We start from the raw sequence: 18059 nt of genomic DNA, 5'->3' as shown, positions 1-18059 counted from the left end.
GAAAATGCTCCCCAATACTGGCCATCCGGGAAATGCAAATCATAACCACAATGACATCCCACCTCACACCAGTGAGAATGGGGAAAATTAACAAGGCAGGAAACAATGCATGTTGGAGAGGATGTGGAGAAAGGGGAACCCTCTTGCACTGTTGGTGGGAATGTGAACTGGTGCAGCCACTCTTCAAAACTGTGTTCAGGTTCCTCAAAGTGGTCCAAATAGAACTACCCTATGACCCAGCAATTGCACTGCTAGGGATTTACCCTAAAGATGCGGATGCAGTGAAACGCCGGAACACCTGCACCCCAATGTTTATAGCAGCAAGGTCCACAGTAGCCAAACCGTGAAAGGAACCTCAATGTCCATAGAAAGATGAATGGAGGGATCACGCCGCCTCCCCGACGCCATCCCCGAAGCTGTCCCCGAAGCCGTCCCTGGAGCGAGCAATTGAGCGAGCGCCGAGGTGTGGGGAAAATGGTAGACAGTTTTTCACTTAATGATGCTTTATCTGGGTCTGGAAACCCAAACACTCAAGGATGGCCTGGTCCATGGGGAAGCCAGCCTGCTGGAGCAGGGGTATACCCAGGGGCCTCCTATCCTGGTGCCTACCGTATCCAGGCACCTCCCAGCGGCTACCCTGGCCCCACAGCACCTGCTTATCCTGGCCCAACAGCACCAGGAGTGCAACCCGGGCAACCGAGTGGGCCTGGGGCCTACCCGCCTCCTGGACAACCAAGCGCTTCGGGAGCCTACCCTGCTGCTGGTCCCTTTGGCATCCCTACTGGACCACTGACTGTGCCTTATGACCTGCCTTTGCCTGGAGGAGTCAAGCCTCGCATGCTGATAACAATTCTGGGCACCAGTGAAAACAGACTTGCTTTAGATTTCAAGGGAGGGAATGATCTTGCCTTTCACTTTAACCCACGCTTCAATGAAGACAAGAGACTCATTGTTTGCAATACGAAGCTGGATAATATCTGGGGAAAGGAAGAAAGGCAGGCGGCTTTCCCATTCGAAGGTGGTAAACCATTCAAAATACAAGTGCTGGTTGAATCTGACCACTTCCAGGTTGCGGTCAGTGATGCCCATTTGTGGCAGTACAATCATCGGCTGAAAAATCTCCGGGAAATCAGCAAACTGGGAATATCTGGTGACATAGATCTCACCAGTGCTTCATATGCTATGATATAATCTTAAAGGAGAAGATTTAAAAAAAAAAAAAGAAATCGAATATTCATTTAAACTTACACACGTAGACTTCATGTTTCAACTGAAAATTTTTACCTTTATTCGTCACTATCCTTCTTGTAAATCATCCATTTAATAAACATTCTAAGAGTTAAAAAAAAGATGAATGGATAAAGAAGCTGTGGTCTGTGTACACAATGGAATATTACTCAGCCATTAGAAATTACAACTACCCACTGTTTGCTTCGACGTGGATGGAACTGCCGGGTATTATGCTGAGTGAAATAAGTCAATCGGAGAAGGACAAACATTATATGGTCTCATTCATTTGGGGACTCTAAAAAAATAGTGAAAGGGAATAAAGGGGAAAGGAGAGAAAATGAGTGGGAAATATAAAAAAGGGAGACAGAGCATTAGAGACTCCTAACTCTGGGAAACGACCTGGGGGGGGGGTGGAAGGGGAGGTGGGTGAGGGGCGGGGGTGACTGGGTGATGGGCACTGAGAGGGGCACTTGATAGGATGAGCACTGGGTGTTATTCTATATGTTGGCAAATTGAACACCAGCAAAAAATAAATTTACATATAATAAATTAAAAAACTAAAAAAACAATAAAATATTTTTAATTAAAAAAAGAATGTATTTACTCATTTGAGGTTCTCAGGGGATGAAATAAATGTCAACTGTTTGATCACTAAGTACACTATGTACTGAGTATGCCTCTCCATGCTCACATAAAACCAGATGTCTTAGTATCAATACGAGAACTTTCGTGGGGTCCTTTGGAGTACTTTATTTTTGCCTCTATAGCTACTGGAAAACTTCCCAAAAGAGGACCTTCTTAGATGTTTGGAACAGAACTTCAGACGCATATACCAACACATGATTTGGCTTAAGGGGAAACTTCTTTATGAACATGTGAAATTGGGCAATTAATTTCTCCCTGTAATGTCAAAGATTGGATAGCGGTGGAGGACTCATTTGTCCCTGTATACATTACTGCAGTTAGAAAAAGAGATTCTGAAAGGGCTTATGTTTGAAAACTTGCAAAACCTTAAAAAAAAGGAAGGTTGGTATACAGGGGTCAGAATTGACAGTAAAAAACAAAACAAACAAAACAAAAAACAACCCATGACACCATGCGGAAAGATGGGAGAAAATCATTCCTCTCCTCCTAATGGGATTGTTTTGTTTTGAATGATTCATGGGAGGGATTTCAGTAAGTCAGAAAAATTCATTGAAAGGGCTTATTCCAAATATATTCTGAAACAATGCCATGTTTATTAAATAACGTGTCGAAATGAAGACGGTGTTATGTTATCAAATGTTAAAGAAAAAAGGCCGGTACAAAAAGAGAGGTATAAGAATCAATTATTCAAGTTCTTAGCTCTCAAATATCAAATCAGTGTTCCATATACTCAATGAATACTAAACTTGAAAACGAAGCACTGTGTGGGATTTATCTTTAAAGACAGATGTGAGGGGATCCGAGGGTGCCTCAGGGGTTTAGCGCCTGCCTTCTGCACAGGACATGGTCTGGGGCACCCAGGATGGAGTACCACGTCGGGCTCCGTGCATGGAGCCAGCTTCTCCCTCTACCTTTGTCTCTGCATGAATCTCTCTCTCTCTCTCTCTCTCTCTCTCTCTCTCCCTCTCTTTGTGCCAAATAAATAAATAAATAAATAAATAAATAAATAAAATGCTTAAAGAAAAGAAAGATGTGAAATGTTAAGCCCTAAGTAATTAAGTACATGTGCGTATTTGTGAAATATGTTCAATAAATGCTAAGGGCAGGTGCCGTTTAATAGTGAACCAACACCAATTAAATGACATTCTGGTTTGCTTGTGGAAATGGCCCATTCACAAACCCATGTCTCAGCACTGATATTTATATATGTAGTTCTTTTCTCCCAGCGATTGTAGGCAGTTTAATGGATTTTAAAACACAATCTTATCTTTGCTTGCAATCATTTTTATAAGGCAGTAGATAGAGTACGTTTTCTTCTGAAACCATATGGGTATTGAAATTGGCTCAGTAAACTAATGAGTAAATACAAGCAGGTGCACGGATAAGACAGATTTTATATTCTTTAATTTTTTCCCTTTAGGCAAAGCAATGGAGCCTTCTTTCTGTACTTGTGGTTTGAGCCTTTTGGGGCTAATACAGATCCACTGAGGGCAAGCCTAAAATTAAATCATCCTTACTGCTAACAGCTAATTGACAGTGTTAAGTACAAAAAGTCTTCATTACTAACAAAGGGTTGAAAGCTTAATACGTATATAATTGTGGAACTGCTGCTCCTCACACAGCTTTTTAGGGTTGGGGTTTTAACAGGAAAAGATTATTGCACTTAGCAAGCAAACTATGATAAACAAGGCGTACCAATTTCAACTACAATCTTTAAACTACTACAGTGTGGTTCAGTGCAGCTAACGTCACACTTAATAAAACGTAGCTTCCTGTTCTTTCGTTCCTCAAAGTCGTCAGAACAACAGGGAATGAAGAGACTTCCGAACCATTGCCAGCTCTTGCTGCTGCTGTTTCAAGGAAGGAAATATTGAACATTCACCCGTTATTCGAGTAACTGTCATATACATTTTGGCAAACCAAATACCCCAATGCTCACATCCCTCCTTGGGTCTGAATATTAAAGGACTACTACTACTTACAGCTTCCCTCATAATTTTGTTTTGCAACTTGGCGATTTCTTCCCTGACTTCACTTTGTTCATCAGTAAGAAAGCGTTCATGGTCCTTGTCCAAAGCCTGTGATCTCTAAAACAAGAAGCCTAGTTCAGGTATAAAGCACCACTTTTCATCTCATGCTGCAAACATGTACAATCAAATTTCAGGCGGCGCCTGGGTGGCTTAGTAGGTTAAGAGTCTGCCTTCAACTCAGGTCTTGATTTCCGGGTCCCGGGATCGAGCCCCGCGTCAGGCTCTCTGCTCAGCGGGGAGTCTCCTTCTCCCTCCCCCTCTGCTTCTCCCCCTGCATGTGCCCTCTCTCAAGCAAATACCTAAGATATTTTTTTAAATTCAGTTAGATTTCAAAGGTAACAACCCTTAATATTCAAGGGATGCTCATTAATTTTTCCAAACAAAACACTGTACGTGATACATGGTGATTAGAATGCCCACTTAAGAAATTTTTAAAATGTTGTGTTTGAGTCAAATATTATTATTATAGAGGCACGACAGTAGTACACTTGGCTCCAAACAATGCGTTAATAGACAGTTAAGGTCAAGGTGGTGGAAAAACAGATAAAGACCGAACCAGAGAGTATTATGCTGAGTGAAAGTCAATCGGAGAAGGACAAACATTATATGGTCTCATTGATTTGGGGAATATAAATAATAGTGAAAGGGAATAGAGGGGAAGGGAGAGGAAATGGGTAGGAAATAGCAGAAAGGGAGACAGAACATGGAAGACTCCTAAATCTGGGAAAAGAACTGGAGTTGGTGGAAGGGGAGGAGGACAGGGGGTGGGGGTGACTGGGTGGTGGGAACTGAGGGGGGCACTTGTCGGGATGAGCACTGGGTGTTATTCTGTATGTTGGCAAGTTGAACACCAATAAAAAATAAATTTATTATTACAAAAAATAAAGACGTTTCTTATCCTGGAAAAAAAAGAAAAGACTGACCTTCCCACAGAATGAAAATCCATAAACTTACAACACTCTAAGGAACTGCCTAAACACCAGGGAACCCTGCACTTATAATGACTAATAATCAGTCTAACAGATTCCATTGGAGGGAATGAAATGATCTGTAACACGGCCTCTTAAGTCATGAAAAACAAACATGGTCTAATCTTTACTGTTCACTTAATGAGTCGCAATCTAGTGCATCCTACGTAAAAGGTACCGTTAGGTGCCGTGGACTAAATTGAAAATGAATGCCTCCTGCACCCCGATTTCTATAGCAGCAATGTCCACAATAGCCAAACTGTGGAAAGAGCCTCGGTGTCCATCGAAAGATGAGTGGACAAATAAGATGTAGTTTATGTATACAATGGAATATTACTCAGCCATTAGAAACGACAAATACCCACCATTTGCTTCGACGTGGAGGGAACTAGAGGGTATTATGCTGAGTGAGATAAGTCAATCGGAGAAGGACAAACATTATATGGTCTCACTAATTTGGGGAATATAAAAAATAGTGAAAGGGAATAAAGGGGGAAAGGAGAGAAAATGAGTGGGAAATATCAGAAAGGGAGACAGAGCATGAGAGACTGCTAACTCCGGGAAACAAACTAGGGGTGGTGGAAGGGGAGGTGGGCGCGGGGTGGGGGTGACTGGGTGATGGGCACTGAGGGGGGCACTTGATGGGATGAGCACTGGGTGTTATTCTATATGTTGGCAAATTGAACACCAATAAAAAATAAATGTATATAAAAATAGAAAATGAATGCACGGTCTCTTCCTCCCTTATTCCAGGGAGAATGAAAAACACGTAAGTTAAAACCCACACAAAAACTTTGTAACGATTAAGGAAATACCCCTTGCCATGACTGTGTGCTGGAAGATAAGATTGACTCTGCGTTAGTTGGCGAAAGAATAGGATTTCAGTAGATAAAGGGAAGAAGGAATTGAAAGTATTCCAGAAACAAGGAAGTAAAGGTGAGTTAGTTCAGAGAGAGCAACCAATCTGGAGGGGTGGGAAGAAAGGAGGAATGTCCACATAAAACCAGGGAGTTCTGTTACTGGGCAGGGACAGACGCTGAATACCTGAGGTTTTGACATGAGAAGCTAATGACAGGTTTTCAGGTGGGAAGATCATGTTGCGGAACTGTAAAGGATGGACTGGAGAAGAGAGCCCTCAGGTAAGCATTTACTCGGAGGAGCAAGGAATGGTGAGATCCCGAACTAGGGCAGTAGCAGTGGGAATTCAAAGAAAGAAACAGTTGCAGAAAGGTTGCAGAGAAAGGTACAGATGCAGAGGTAAATGGCGCACGCGGGCACACAAACACACACGCACACACAGACACACAGACACACACACACACACAGCGCCCATAGGCACACCAAGAAAAAAGAAGGGGAATGTGCAGGATTCCATCACTTCCTAAAGAAATCTCTGCCTGAGGAAGAGGTATGTGTCACTGAGAACAATTTGCTGATGTGCAAATATCACACCAGATCATTCTCAATTCACAAACGGTTAGTCTTCCTCTGGCCTTTTCATTATTTATGATATACATTCTCTTACACCTTTCCTTATGATATTTTTAAACTTTTTAAAAATTTTGTTTATTTATTCAAGAGAGACAGAAAGGGAGACAGAGAGAGAGAGGCAGAGACACAGGCAAAGGGAGAAGCAGGCTCCACGCAGGAAGCCCAACACGGGACTCGATTCTGGGACTCAAGATCACGCCCCGGGCTGAAGGCAGGCTCTAAACCGCTGAGCCACCCAGGGATCCCTTAAGTCTGTGTATAAAGTCACTATTCCTCTAGTATTCCAAAAGGAAATGTGCCACAAAATACTCACGTAACACATTTGAATATAAAAATCAGGATCCATCAATTACAACTGCCTACTCGTATTTAACAGAAACCATCAATACAAGGAAAAGACACGTAGAAGTTATTCACAGAATTCCTAGTTTCCACTATATGTTTATTGCTGATCTCAAAACTGATGATCGAACCAAAAAATCATGCTCGAAGTGTTAATAAAGTACCAGTATTCTTCACGATACGTGTATTTCTAGGTAAAATTCCCACGTTGCCATTCCCTGTTTTAAACGACTCCCATCTGGTACACTTGGGATATTTTTTTTTTAGTATTTCTGTATTTTTTTCCATTTTACAGTCAAGATCTTTAAATCCTCAAAATTGTGGAAAAAAAGTTCAAGATCTCAATATCACACATAATCTAAGTTACAAAAATAAGAGTTATATGTGTGTTGTAATAAATAGTGTGAAATCAAAGAAAAAAATAAAAAAACGACTCCCATAAAAGTATTAATTAATGCTAAATATAAGAAAATGCATTTCCCAATTATGCTAAATCCAAAGCAGTGAGGTCCTCCTGGAAATTGGTTGAAAATTTAAATATACAACCTAAATGGTTTTCCACAGACTCAGACTCAGAAAGAAACTATCTTCTACTTTTATATCCATATTATGGTTTTTTTCAAGATTTGTTCATTTATTTGAGACACGCACAGCACACGTGCAAGGGGGCAGAGGGCCAGAGGGAGAGAATCTTGAAGCGGACTCCCTATTGAGAAGGGAGCCCCAGCGGGGCTCCATCCCACAACCCATGGGATCAGGACCCACGACCTGATCCAAAACCAGGAGTTGGTCGTTCAAGCGACTGAGCCACCCAGGCACCCCTACGTCTTGTGTTTTCTAAGAGCGTTTTGTGTTGCCAAATACCACAGACCTTTAAGAATTCTTTGTATACGTTTCTTAATTTTTCCAGTCTCTGGTTCTGAACAATTCTAGCTTGTTGCAGAATCTTTTGTTGCTCTTGAAACATACCCTAGGAACATTAAAGGAAAAGGTGACAAAATGTGGGTCACATTTAGTATTCAGAGAACATAATTACACATCAGGTTGAAAAGGAATATTCCTTAAATCGATACCTGTCAGCATTTCCTGTTTTAACAACTTTTGCGACCAAGCACCACCCATATACAGAAACAATACACGATGACCCTACCCAGTAGCCATTAAGTGGGAAATTGTCTTCCTCACCGATATTGAAGACATGTATTAATTCTGGACTTCAAAGTCCACAAATGGCCCTTTCAATAATCTGTTTACCACAAGTAGGCAAAGACTCTATTCAATAATCCTTCCTAACAGTAGTCACAGAGGAGAGATTCCTTCTTAACAACGTTCAAAACATGTGTTAATTCTTGGTGTTTTCAGGACTCATACAGACTATCCTAGCCTCTCCGTTCCTTGACCTACTCTCCAACAATAATTCTGTCCTCTTCCCTACTTTAGTCACTTACGTAGTCAGACCCGGGACTCCCAATAACTGCAACGTCTACGTAAGATTAATTAGAGCAAAGACTTGCATAGCAGCTCTGTGTCACGTACTGTTCGTAACCATTTCAAATAGACTTATTACATACGATCTCATTCAACCCTCAAAACAACTCTATGAGGCAGATACTCTTACCAGGCCTCCTTTCCTAGCTGAGGAACCTGAGTGAGACATAATTTGTCCCTGATGTCAAAGTACTGGTCAACCAGGATTGGATTAAAAACACAAAAAAGCAAAAAATGTTCCGAGGCCCAGGCTCCTGACCACTGTGCTATGCTGTTTCTCCACCCTTCCCCCCCCCCCAACATTCTACCTTTACCTCCCTGTTTGTTGTTCTCTCCCTTTCTTACTACGGTTCAGAACTCTTTCAGGATTAATATCCCATGATCCAAGGAGTGTTCCTTGTCCCCAGTCCCCATTCTCCTAGTCTCCCTTTTCTTCCTTCTTGGCTTAAATTCCATGGTCAATCGTCATACCTCTGCACTTGCACGTGTGCCTTGCCCCCTTTCCACTCTGTCAATCTGTGTGGCCGTACCCCAACCCTGGAGGATCCAGCTCTCTAGCCACTCTGCCACAACCGTGCAGTGTGGTCTCACTTTAAATTCATGATCACTATGACAGTAATCAAAGCCAGACCCATAATGCTGCTTGGCAATGATATTTCCCTAGTGCATTCGCTGGCCCGCTCTCAGGAAACAATTCCGGGACTTCCTCTTTGCCCCCCGAAGGCAGCGCCTCCTCCACCACTCTAACTCTTAGCTGGTGACCTTCCTGTATCACTAAATAGAAGCCATCCAAATAGAACGTCCGGCCTCCCACCACTACTCATCTGGGCTATCTTCTACCCTCCCTTACCCATCTGGGCTCACGGACTCTACATTCTCTCCTGTGTTTTTGCATGACCTCTTGCTACCTGAGACTTTGATACAGTAAAGAAATCAATGGAATAGATAAATTTTAAAGCCAAGGCTGATACCAACAGCTAGTTTTGCTTCCTGTTCCTGGGCTCTCCTCATGTCGGTATCCCACTTCTGAAAGAGAGTCAGAAACTGCTGAGAGTATTTGAAATGAAGATTCTGCCTGTAAAACATGATAACGAGCACCGTCACACTCCACAAAGAGATGACAAAAGTAACCATTTTGCAGGAATACCGTAACAGCACAGTGTAGTCTCACGGGAAACAGAAAGGGCACACGAACAATTGACTCTTATTACCAACAGTATTGTTCCTAAGCGACCAATACAGAAGCCTTCTCACATGCCTTGACTGTTCAACACTAGCGAGGGTTTACCATAAAATCAATTTTCCAGAAAGACTCATTTTATCTAAAAGCAGCTTACTTTTCATTTCTTCTTCCTACAGAACCTCTACGTTCAGATGCGGTAAGTAGATGCAATGAGGATGTTTTATCGAAGATTCCCGAACAGGAATATTTCACTTAAACAGTTCCCCTCTTTGGCACAATAATGATTTTTAAGAAAGAACAGTGAACACAACTTAGCTACAATGCGCAAATTCATTATGATATAAAGTTAACCTTTTCTACGTGACGGAATACAGTTAACTGTCACCGGGATAACACTGTAAGACGTTTACCCAAGGTTCGGCTAGATTAGGTCTAGAATGACTATGAATTAAAAGAAAACTATATAGGAAGGAAACTCCTACACAAGAGAACTCAATTGTGCTTTGAAAGGGGGGTAGGAAAGGTCACCTTACTGGCTCCTGGAATTAAACCTCAATGCTGATAAGGAGTGAGGTTAAGAGAATTTACCTGCTTAGAAAACAATGCAGCAAAATCTCTTTTCCACTGGAAAACTCAATACAATAGCATCTGCCTTCCGTTATTTGCACCAAGGAATACTAACAAATGATACGAGCGTCCTTGTGGCTTAAAAACAACAACCTCACCTTTGTTCTTGCTGTATTTTCCAACCCTGCTCAATTTTTTCGTTAGTGCTTTTCAGAGAAGCTTTTGCATTTGCTTCAAACATTTTTCTTTTTGCAAGAAGAGCCTGTTTAATGCCACCTGTGTAGAACACAGATACTCATTGAAATTTCAAGCCGAAAATTATTTGGTTTTCATATATACGATTCGATTGAGGTAAATGTTGCCTCCGCAATAAGCAAAGACGCTTCAAATCTGTAATGCAGGTATCGTAAATGTCCGATCAGTATGTCGTATACCTTTGAACTAATGTCATGTTGTGTGTGCCAATGATGCTCCAAAAAAAAAAAAAAAAGTAAAATAAAATCTATAACACAGGCATCGTTTGAAAAAGCCAGATTTGCTCACTAGTTTCCGTAAAGTCTTTGCAGTACTAGTATCCTGATTCTCATTACTCTAACAGCGGGTTCAGAGATAAGGAAAGGGGGATAATGATCAAAAGACTTTCCATTGTCAAAATGCGTATAAAGAATCTCAAAGACAGACTTTAATGTCCTTGTGAGAAGACAGGTAAAAGGCAAACTTTTCTGAATTTACAAAAATCCTGCAACTCATGGGACATGTTTAGATGGATTACCATTAGGATGCATTATATAAAACATCACAAAAGCATTTTCTTAAAAACGACCCCCAAAAGGAGAAAAATCATTATATCGCACATTAAAGAATCATCTTTCAAGCGATCTAGTGAGTGATGCTTTTAACTGTGCTTAACTAAAAGAGAGCAAGGCTGTGACTGTAAGAACTCTAGCTGGAATAAATGAGTTCAGAAACACTTTTAAAATATTTTCACGGGGAAGCCCTGGTGGTTCAGTGGTTCAGTGCAGCCTTCAGTCCAGGGCCTGATCCTGGAGACCCGGGATCGAGTCCCATGTCGGGCTCCCTGCATGGAACCTGCTTCTCCCTCTGCCTGTGTCTCTGCTTCTCTCTCTCTCTCTCTCTCTCTCTCTGTGTGTGTGTGTGTGTGTGTCTATCATGAATAAATAAATAAAATCTTTAAAAAAATAATAAATAAAATATTTTCACGGAGCTTTTTCCGTAGCACTTTCATCCATAAGTGCTGCATTTCACCGAACCTTAAAACTTCAAATAAAGCTTTGCAAATCGCATGATTTGACTTTTTGGATCTACAATCGATAGTTACTTTTCAGCAGTCATGAAGGATCTGCAGTCTGATAAAACTATTTTACACACCCGGAATCCCTCTACAGTAAGAAGTTTATTAGACAGCTCACAAAGCAAGCCCTTTGTCGCCACCAAATAGAGCAAAGCTATCAAAACATCCTTGCTTGTAAGGGCGATCCTTATCGAAGAGCCACAGATTGACTTGGGACTCTTTGCTAAGTGTCCTGCCCTGTAGTGCAGATGGTGTGACTGACCTCTGACCAAACAAGAAAAAGCTTAGGAGTCTGGATATGACATTTCTCAGCAGCTACGGGAGTTCTCTAGTTTGCACCTATATGGCTTATTAATGAAAAATGATGATAAAGAGGGTGCTTTGTTTTATTTTTTGTTTTTTTGGTTGGTTTTGTTTGATTGATTGATTTTGGCAGGATTCAGTTTGTGCTGCTACTCCAAAGAACAGAGCACTGGAAAGTTATGGAAAGTAAGTAAATCAAGAAAAATTAAATCCGACACAAAAACCTGATATGCCACCTAATCTGTGCACGCCAAAGGAGGTACGAAGTTTGCTCCGACCACTCGCTGGCAGAGTACGTTGACGTACGCGTGCATAAAATAATGGCGTCACTCTTACCTCATCTCGGTGAGTACCATTTTTACCTTTCCAGATCAACAACGGAAAAGGTCAGCATAGAAAGTGGCAAAGTTGAATCACACTAAATACTTGTGTAATATCCTACATATGAGAACAAGGCATGAAAATCAGTCTTGCAGGCCACTCATTAACATTTCCACCTGTAAAAGCTGTCGGATCTAAAGCTTTCCTTTTCCCTGCAGACAGCACTTATGCATACCTCCAAGTCCTTGCAGCATCTTCTGTATTTCGTTTCTGTGAAGAAGTTAGAGCAAACGTTACTGAGGAAAGGTAAACCCAGGTCGTATTTGTTTTGGAAACAATGTCTCATTCTAGGATTTTACAGAGAATTACGGGCAGGCAAGCCGAGTTGACTTGATGTGGCAAGGGAAAATACTGTAAACACGTTACCCCACGTCTTCCTCACGCGGTCCGGGAGAAGCCCTCTTTCGCCCATGTTTATCGGCTACTGGATTGTTTCCTGCGTTGAAATAAAAGTGGAGAACATTTTTTTAGTAACACATTTATGTTTTATTGGTGTTCAATTTGCCAACATACAGAACAACACCCAGTGCTCGTCCCGTCAAGTGCACCCCCTCAGAGCCCGCCGCGCAGTCACCCCCAACCCCCGGCCTCCTCCCCTTCCAACACCCCTAGTTCGTTTCCCATAGCAAGGAGTCAGAAACCATTCTTAAGGGAAGGGTGGCCTTTCGATCAGTTTTCGAGGGGGCAATATCGTCACCGTGCGGGCTGCGAGGCCTCTGGCAAACCAACAGCCTTTCAAGGCAGAGCTAGGAAAGGCTGCGTGTCTGTGCAAGGGCAGAGGAAAGGAGATCGGGGCCCAGGACCACACCACGCGGCGGAGAAGGTGTTCCCGGCCTTTGGCGCGCTTAAACGCCAGAGAACAGCCCCCGGCACGTGGGAGGTATTTGGGAAAGAAGGCCTGCAGGGCGCAGGGTGGGGTTGGGGTGGGGGCGCGGGGTGGGGTCGGGGTGGGGGGTGGGGTGGCGGCGCGGCAGAAGAGCTGCGTGCGATCTCCACCTCTGGAATCCTGGTTTGGGACAGGAGGATCCAGTGGGCAACCTGCGGCAGGTGAAACTGCGCTGGCGCGCACACACACGTGCGGGGGCGCGCACGCTGGAGGGCCGTACTGTTGACCGGGCGAAGGACTGGGAGGCAGACGCCTGCCCCGCGTGCGGTCATCTCCGAGCGAGCGCTGTGTCCGCAAAGTGTGGGGCAGACAGTACCTTCCGCAGCAGCAGCAGCCTCTGGCCCACTCAGCTCTCCGCTCCCTCCTCTGCCCGAATCACAGGCTGCCACTCTCTGGGGCTCCGCAGGGGCTTTCCTCCCCAGGCGCTTCCTGCCAACCCGAGGCATCCGCACAGGTGTCTGTCCTCCGAGGTGTCTGTGTGTCCTCCGAGTTGTCCCTCACCTTGTGAGCCCGAGCAGGCGACCGACCGAGAAATGGGGACACGGTCAGCGAGCGTCGGCAGGCAGGGGGGCCTCTGCACAGACCGGGCTGCGCGTGTCCTCGTGTGTCTGGCCGGGCCAGGAGGGAGCAAGGAGGATGCGGCCGGCGCAGCCCCGCCTCCCCCGCCCCCCCCCCAAGACGGCGACCCGGGGCACGTCAGCTGCCCCGGGCCATCTGCGTGCCGGGCCCTTCCGCCACACTCTTGCGCTTACGTTGGGCCAGAGGCCGGCCCGGCCCCCGAGGTCCCTCCCCGCAGGGCTGTGCTGGCCTGGAGACCCGACCGTGGCCGGGTCGAAACCCCGCGTCCCCTCGGGATGCACGGGGAATAAGCCGTTCTGCACCCGTCGGCGGACAGTCAGGTGGAGGGGGCTCCTCGACGGGCCATCTGGACCCCCAGGACGAGCCGTGGCCCCGCCCCCGGGGGCCAAGATGTCGGGCCGGGCGGTGTGGCCGGAGGGCCAGGCGCAGACGGCCCCTCCTCACCAGGTGTCACCCTCCCGGGCCATGAGGGCCGTCGCTCCCGCTCCCCGCCCTGCCAGCTCTGCGCTCAGGGGCCTGGTCGTATCCCGTCGGAGCCCCGGAGGACCCCGTGGGGACGTCACCTCAGAGGTCAGCCCCGCCGCCCCCGTGGCCGCCCCCGTGGCCGCCCCACGCCCTGGTCCCGGACGTTCCAGGATACCCCCCCCCACGGCCACCCAGTGCCACCGGGTCCGCCTGCCTGCCTGGCGGGGCCTCCCAGGGGGTCGCTACGCCCGACCCCCGGCCCGGCCCCCGTTTGTCTTGACCCTTCCTCTGTCCCGCAGTGCGTATGCCCCAGCGCTAGCCCCAACCCCTCTGTCTTGCCCCTCGGTCCTGCGACCCTCCGTCCCTAGGGCCCCCCCCGCCCCGCCCCACCCCTGTCTCCGTCGGTCCTCCCTGCGTCCCTCGTCCCTCCGTCCCTCCGCCCCACCCCCATCCCCATCGCCTGTGTCTTGCCCCTCCCTCCGCCCCTTCCATCGCCATCGCCATCGCCATCGCCATCGCCATCCCCCACCTCTCTCAGGCCTCCACGCACACAACGACCTCCACAGCACGTCCTCCGCGACGACGCTCCTCTGAGGGCCTCGCGACTGACTGGGAGGAGCCAGTCAGCCTCGCCTGCGCGGGAGCGACGCCGAGCGGCTGGCCCAGTGCGCATGCGCACGCGCACGCGGGAGGCGGGGCCTCGCCAGAGACACGCCCCTCGGGCCCCCTGCCCTCCAGGCGCCGGGGCCTGCGGGCCCTGAGGATCGAGGGTCGAGGTTCGAGGGTCGAGATTCGAGGGTCGAGGGTCGAGATTGGAGGGTCGAGTGTCGAGGGAGGTCGAGGTACGGGGCTCACGTGGCGAGGGCCGAGCGTCTTGGGTCAGGACCCAGGGTGGCGCGTCGAGGGCCGCGGGCCGACGGCCGAGGGCCGAGGGCCGAGGGTCGAGCCCCGGGGCCCAGGCTGCGCGGTTCCGGTTCTGCAGCCCGAGGACGTTTCATCTTCCTGGGAAATCACTAAAGGGTACTGGGTTGTGGAGCAGGTGGCCGCTCAAGCCTCCACCTTGCCGACCTGAGGCGGAAGGCTTTTCGCAGGTCCTCGTCGGGCTCCTGGCGGGGCCCTTTCCACCCAGTGCTTCCGCTTCCCGGAGGAACAGCCGTCTCCCCGAGGGTCCTGTGCAAACGACCCCCTGCGTTGTCTCGGCTCCGCTCTTGGGTTGGCGGTTGGGGGGTTGCCTTTGGTGCTGTTTCGCAGACCCCTGCGCGTGTCCTTCCCTGTGCTGGCCTCCCGCTGGCTTGCCTGGCTAGGAGGGCTGGACTCCTGTCAGCGGCCTGCCTGACGTCGGTGGTTGCGCCGCGTCCTTTTCCACCCAGCGTTGTGCCCTAACAGGGTCTGTGCTATTCCGTGGAGCCCCAGGAGTAGGCCTGGAAGCGGTCCCCTTCCCCCTGGGAGCACACGCCCCCGGGGAACCGCTCCGTGGACGCGGTCCCCTTCCCCTGGGAGCACACGCCCCCGGGGAACCGCTCCTCAATGCCGTCGCCCCATTGCTTCTCCGTCCACATGCCCTTATTTCCACTGCAGCGCCCTGGAGGGCAGCGATGCTACGAAGAATCTCACGTCTGCCGAACGTGCCATTACGCTCTGTGGGGTTTAAATGAGCCCAAGAGAAATACGTAGAGATAAACGAGCCCAAGGCTTCAGAGGACTGGATGACCTGTTCACAGTCCTACCAGCAGTGCACAGTGGTTCCCCTTTCTCCACATCATGCCAACTCCGGTTAGTCCCAGTTGCTTGCTTTAGGCTTTCGTTTTGTTGTTGCCTTGAGTTTCTCTGTTTGAAAACAGGCATCCTACAGAGTGTGAAGTGCTTGCTGCTTGCCGTGCTCACTTTTCATTCCACTGGTGATTAGTCACGTAGACCATCTTTTCAAGTGCCTACGGGTCGGGGCCACGGGTACCCTTTCTCTGCACATATGTCCATTGAGGTGCTTTGCCAATTTTTAATAAGGTATTTTTCTTTTTCGGGTGCGTGCTGGTCTGTCTTTCTTTCTTTCTTTCTTTCTTTCTTTCTTTCTTTCTTTCTTTCTTTCTGTCTTTCTTTCTTTCTTTCTTTCTCTTTTTCTTTCTTTCTTTCTTTCTTTCTTTCTTTCTTTCTTTTCTTCTTTCTTTCTTTCTTTCTTTCTCTCTTTCTTTCTTTCTTTCCTTCTTTCTTTCTTTCTCTGTCTCTTTCTTTCTTTCTTTCTTTCTTTCATTCTTTCTTTCTTTCTTCTTTCTTTTTTCCTCTGCACCACGGGTGAGTTGTAGGACCTCTTTACCGGTTCAGGATTTTAATCCCTTACCTGATCGGTCATTTGCAATGATCTTTATCCATTCCTCAGGTTGCCTGCCTGGCCTGTTGATAATGTCCGTTGATGCGCAAAGCGTCTAAACTGTGACGTTTCCGATTTACCCAGGTGATTCCTGGCCTCCTGGGCCTTTTAAGATGAAGCTGCCTGTACTCCAAGGTCAAAAATGTTTCCTCAAAATTGACTTAAGGCCTTATTTTGTATCTTTTAGTCTTTGCTCACGTGAAATTGGTTTTTGTGCTTGCTGTCCGGTCGTGATCTAATTGCTTCTGCTCCCCCCCCCCCCGGGAAAAAAAGTCACCATACCGTCCCCATTTTTCTGAAGGGTGCACACTTTCGCCACTATCAGCTGTGCCCAGTCACATGTCAAGGTTTGCTATGTCCCCGATTCTGGTTCTCTGTCCCGTCCCACCACTCATTTCGTTTATCCTGTGCCAAAAGCCACAGCCTGTGTTAGAATGAACACTCCTAAGTCGGGGCCGCCCGGGCGGCTCAGCGGTTTAGTTCCCCCTCAGCCCGGGGCCTCATCCTGGAGACCCGGGATGGAGTCCCAGGTAGGACTCCACGCCTGGAGCCTGGTTCTCCAACTCCGCCTGTGTCTCTGCCTCGCTTTCTCTCTGCATCTCTCAGGAAGAAATAAATAAATAAAAATCTTTAAAGAGAAAAAACAAAGATTCTAAGTCAGGCCTAACTCTGAGTCCTCCCGTATTAAGCTTACACTCTGATGACTCAGATCCTTCCGTGATTCCTGACAGCCTCCACAGGAGGGTCGACCCTACATACGAGGATCCTTAGCACCTCGTCTCCTTTGACTCCCCCTTTATCCTCCCCATCCTGAGCTTCTTGCCACTCCCCGAAGCACACCCTGGCTGTGGCCTGCCACTGCGCCCTTGAATGAGCTCAACCAACCTCTCTGCCGAGACCCTTGGCTGTCACTCCTTCCTTTGCCTGTCGCTTTGACTTGTGCCACCTCGCTCCTCTCACTGCACTGTAATCCAGTCCTCTGTGTGCTAACAGGACCGTATTCCTGTGCCTCGCATTGACCGTGCAGGAAGCCTGTATCATTCTACCAAGCAGATTTGGAACTCACAATTCGTATTGGACACTGTTTGCCCATGAATACAGACAACATTTCAGCGAGCGATGCGGTCCTGGCCTGAAGGGATACATACCCGTGACTCACTGGATGATCTTAATAACCCTCTGGAAGGTGAATTGGTGCAAGGCCCGTGTATAAGTTAAGAGGACCATGGTCAGAGACTACAGATGCTTACCCAAGTTTGCAGAGCCACACAGTGGAGGAAGGGCCAGACCTTTGGTACTTTTTTTTTAAATAATAAATTTATTTTTTATTGGTGTTCCATTTGCCAACATAGAGAATAGCACCCAGTGCTCATCCCATCAAGTGCCCCCCTCAGTGCCCGTCACCCATTCACCCCCACCCCCCGCACTCATCCCCTTCCACCACCCCTTTGCCCACCCCTGGCCCTCGCCTCTTCACTGGTTTGTGTCCCTTTGCTGCTCTGGGGCTACAGCACATCTTCAGCTACAAGCCATGGTCTCTAGTAGTGCCTGCCTCTCCCAGTACTGCAGAAAATTGTTTGAAGGCTGTCACTGTGGAGGTGGAAGTCCTTTACAAAGTTCTTGATTTCCATGTAAATTTCAAAACATGTCAATCGAGAAAGGTGCTCTCTTTGGCATTTTGGAATGCACCTAAGCGGTATGAAATGACAAACCCATTGAAGAGTTCACGCAGACCAAACCAGATGACGGGAAGAAGGGTCTGTCCTCGGTAGAGCAAAGGCCAGTAGCTCAACAACGACTTTCGGGTTCCAAATTGTCAGGGAC

The 18059-nt window shown here is 47.2% G+C and overlaps 1 protein-coding gene, 1 long non-coding RNA gene and 1 pseudogene across 2 annotated transcripts; 2 read left to right on the top strand and 1 right to left on the bottom strand.

Annotated features, from left to right (window-relative positions):
- The first annotated feature begins 455 nt into the window (after positions 1-455).
- LOC140596051 (galectin-3 pseudogene) lies at positions 456-1201 on the top strand (annotated as a pseudogene).
- Positions 1202-3251: 2050 nt separating this feature from the next.
- LOC140596082 (synaptonemal complex protein 3-like) lies at positions 3252-15736 on the bottom strand. Its single transcript, XM_072743473.1, has 9 exons — positions 14400-15736; positions 13143-13327; positions 12307-12376; positions 12116-12150; positions 10103-10220; positions 9170-9269; positions 7578-7676; positions 3858-3962; positions 3252-3725 (listed from the first exon to the last, which is right to left on the bottom strand). Exons 2-9 carry the CDS (start codon positions 13270-13272, stop codon positions 3672-3674), a joined length of 711 nt encoding a protein of 236 aa, XP_072599574.1. The 5' UTR covers positions 13273-13327; positions 14400-15736; the 3' UTR covers positions 3252-3671.
- Positions 5924-12469, top strand: LOC140596084 (uncharacterized). The gene is made up of 3 exons (XR_011998123.1): positions 5924-6012; positions 11693-11904; positions 12232-12469. It is a non-coding gene; the product is annotated as an uncharacterized lncRNA (long non-coding RNA).
- Positions 15737-18059: the final 2323 nt, after the last annotated feature.

This window comes from Vulpes vulpes, chromosome X (assembly GCF_048418805.1).
Source record: "Vulpes vulpes isolate BD-2025 chromosome X, VulVul3, whole genome shotgun sequence".
Classification (NCBI taxonomy): domain Eukaryota; kingdom Metazoa; phylum Chordata; class Mammalia; order Carnivora; family Canidae; genus Vulpes; species Vulpes vulpes.
Note: the sequence above shows the minus strand (reverse complement) of the source record. Positions and strands in the feature narration are given on the sequence as shown.

Excerpts from the sequence above, each read along its gene's own strand:
- LOC140596082 (XM_072743473.1), bottom strand. The coding sequence starts at position 13,272 with ATGCCTCGGGTTGGCAGGAAGCGCCTGGGGAGGAAAGCCCCTGCGGAG. Across the intron at positions 10,221-12,115 it reads GATGCTGCAAGGACTTGGAG|GTGGCATTAAACAGGCTCTT; the intron begins GTATGCATAAGT and ends TGTTCTACACAG. Across the intron at positions 3,726-3,857 it reads ACAAAATTATGAGGGAAGCT|CAGCAGCAAGAGCTGGCAAT; the intron begins GTAAGTAGTAGT and ends TCCTTGAAACAG.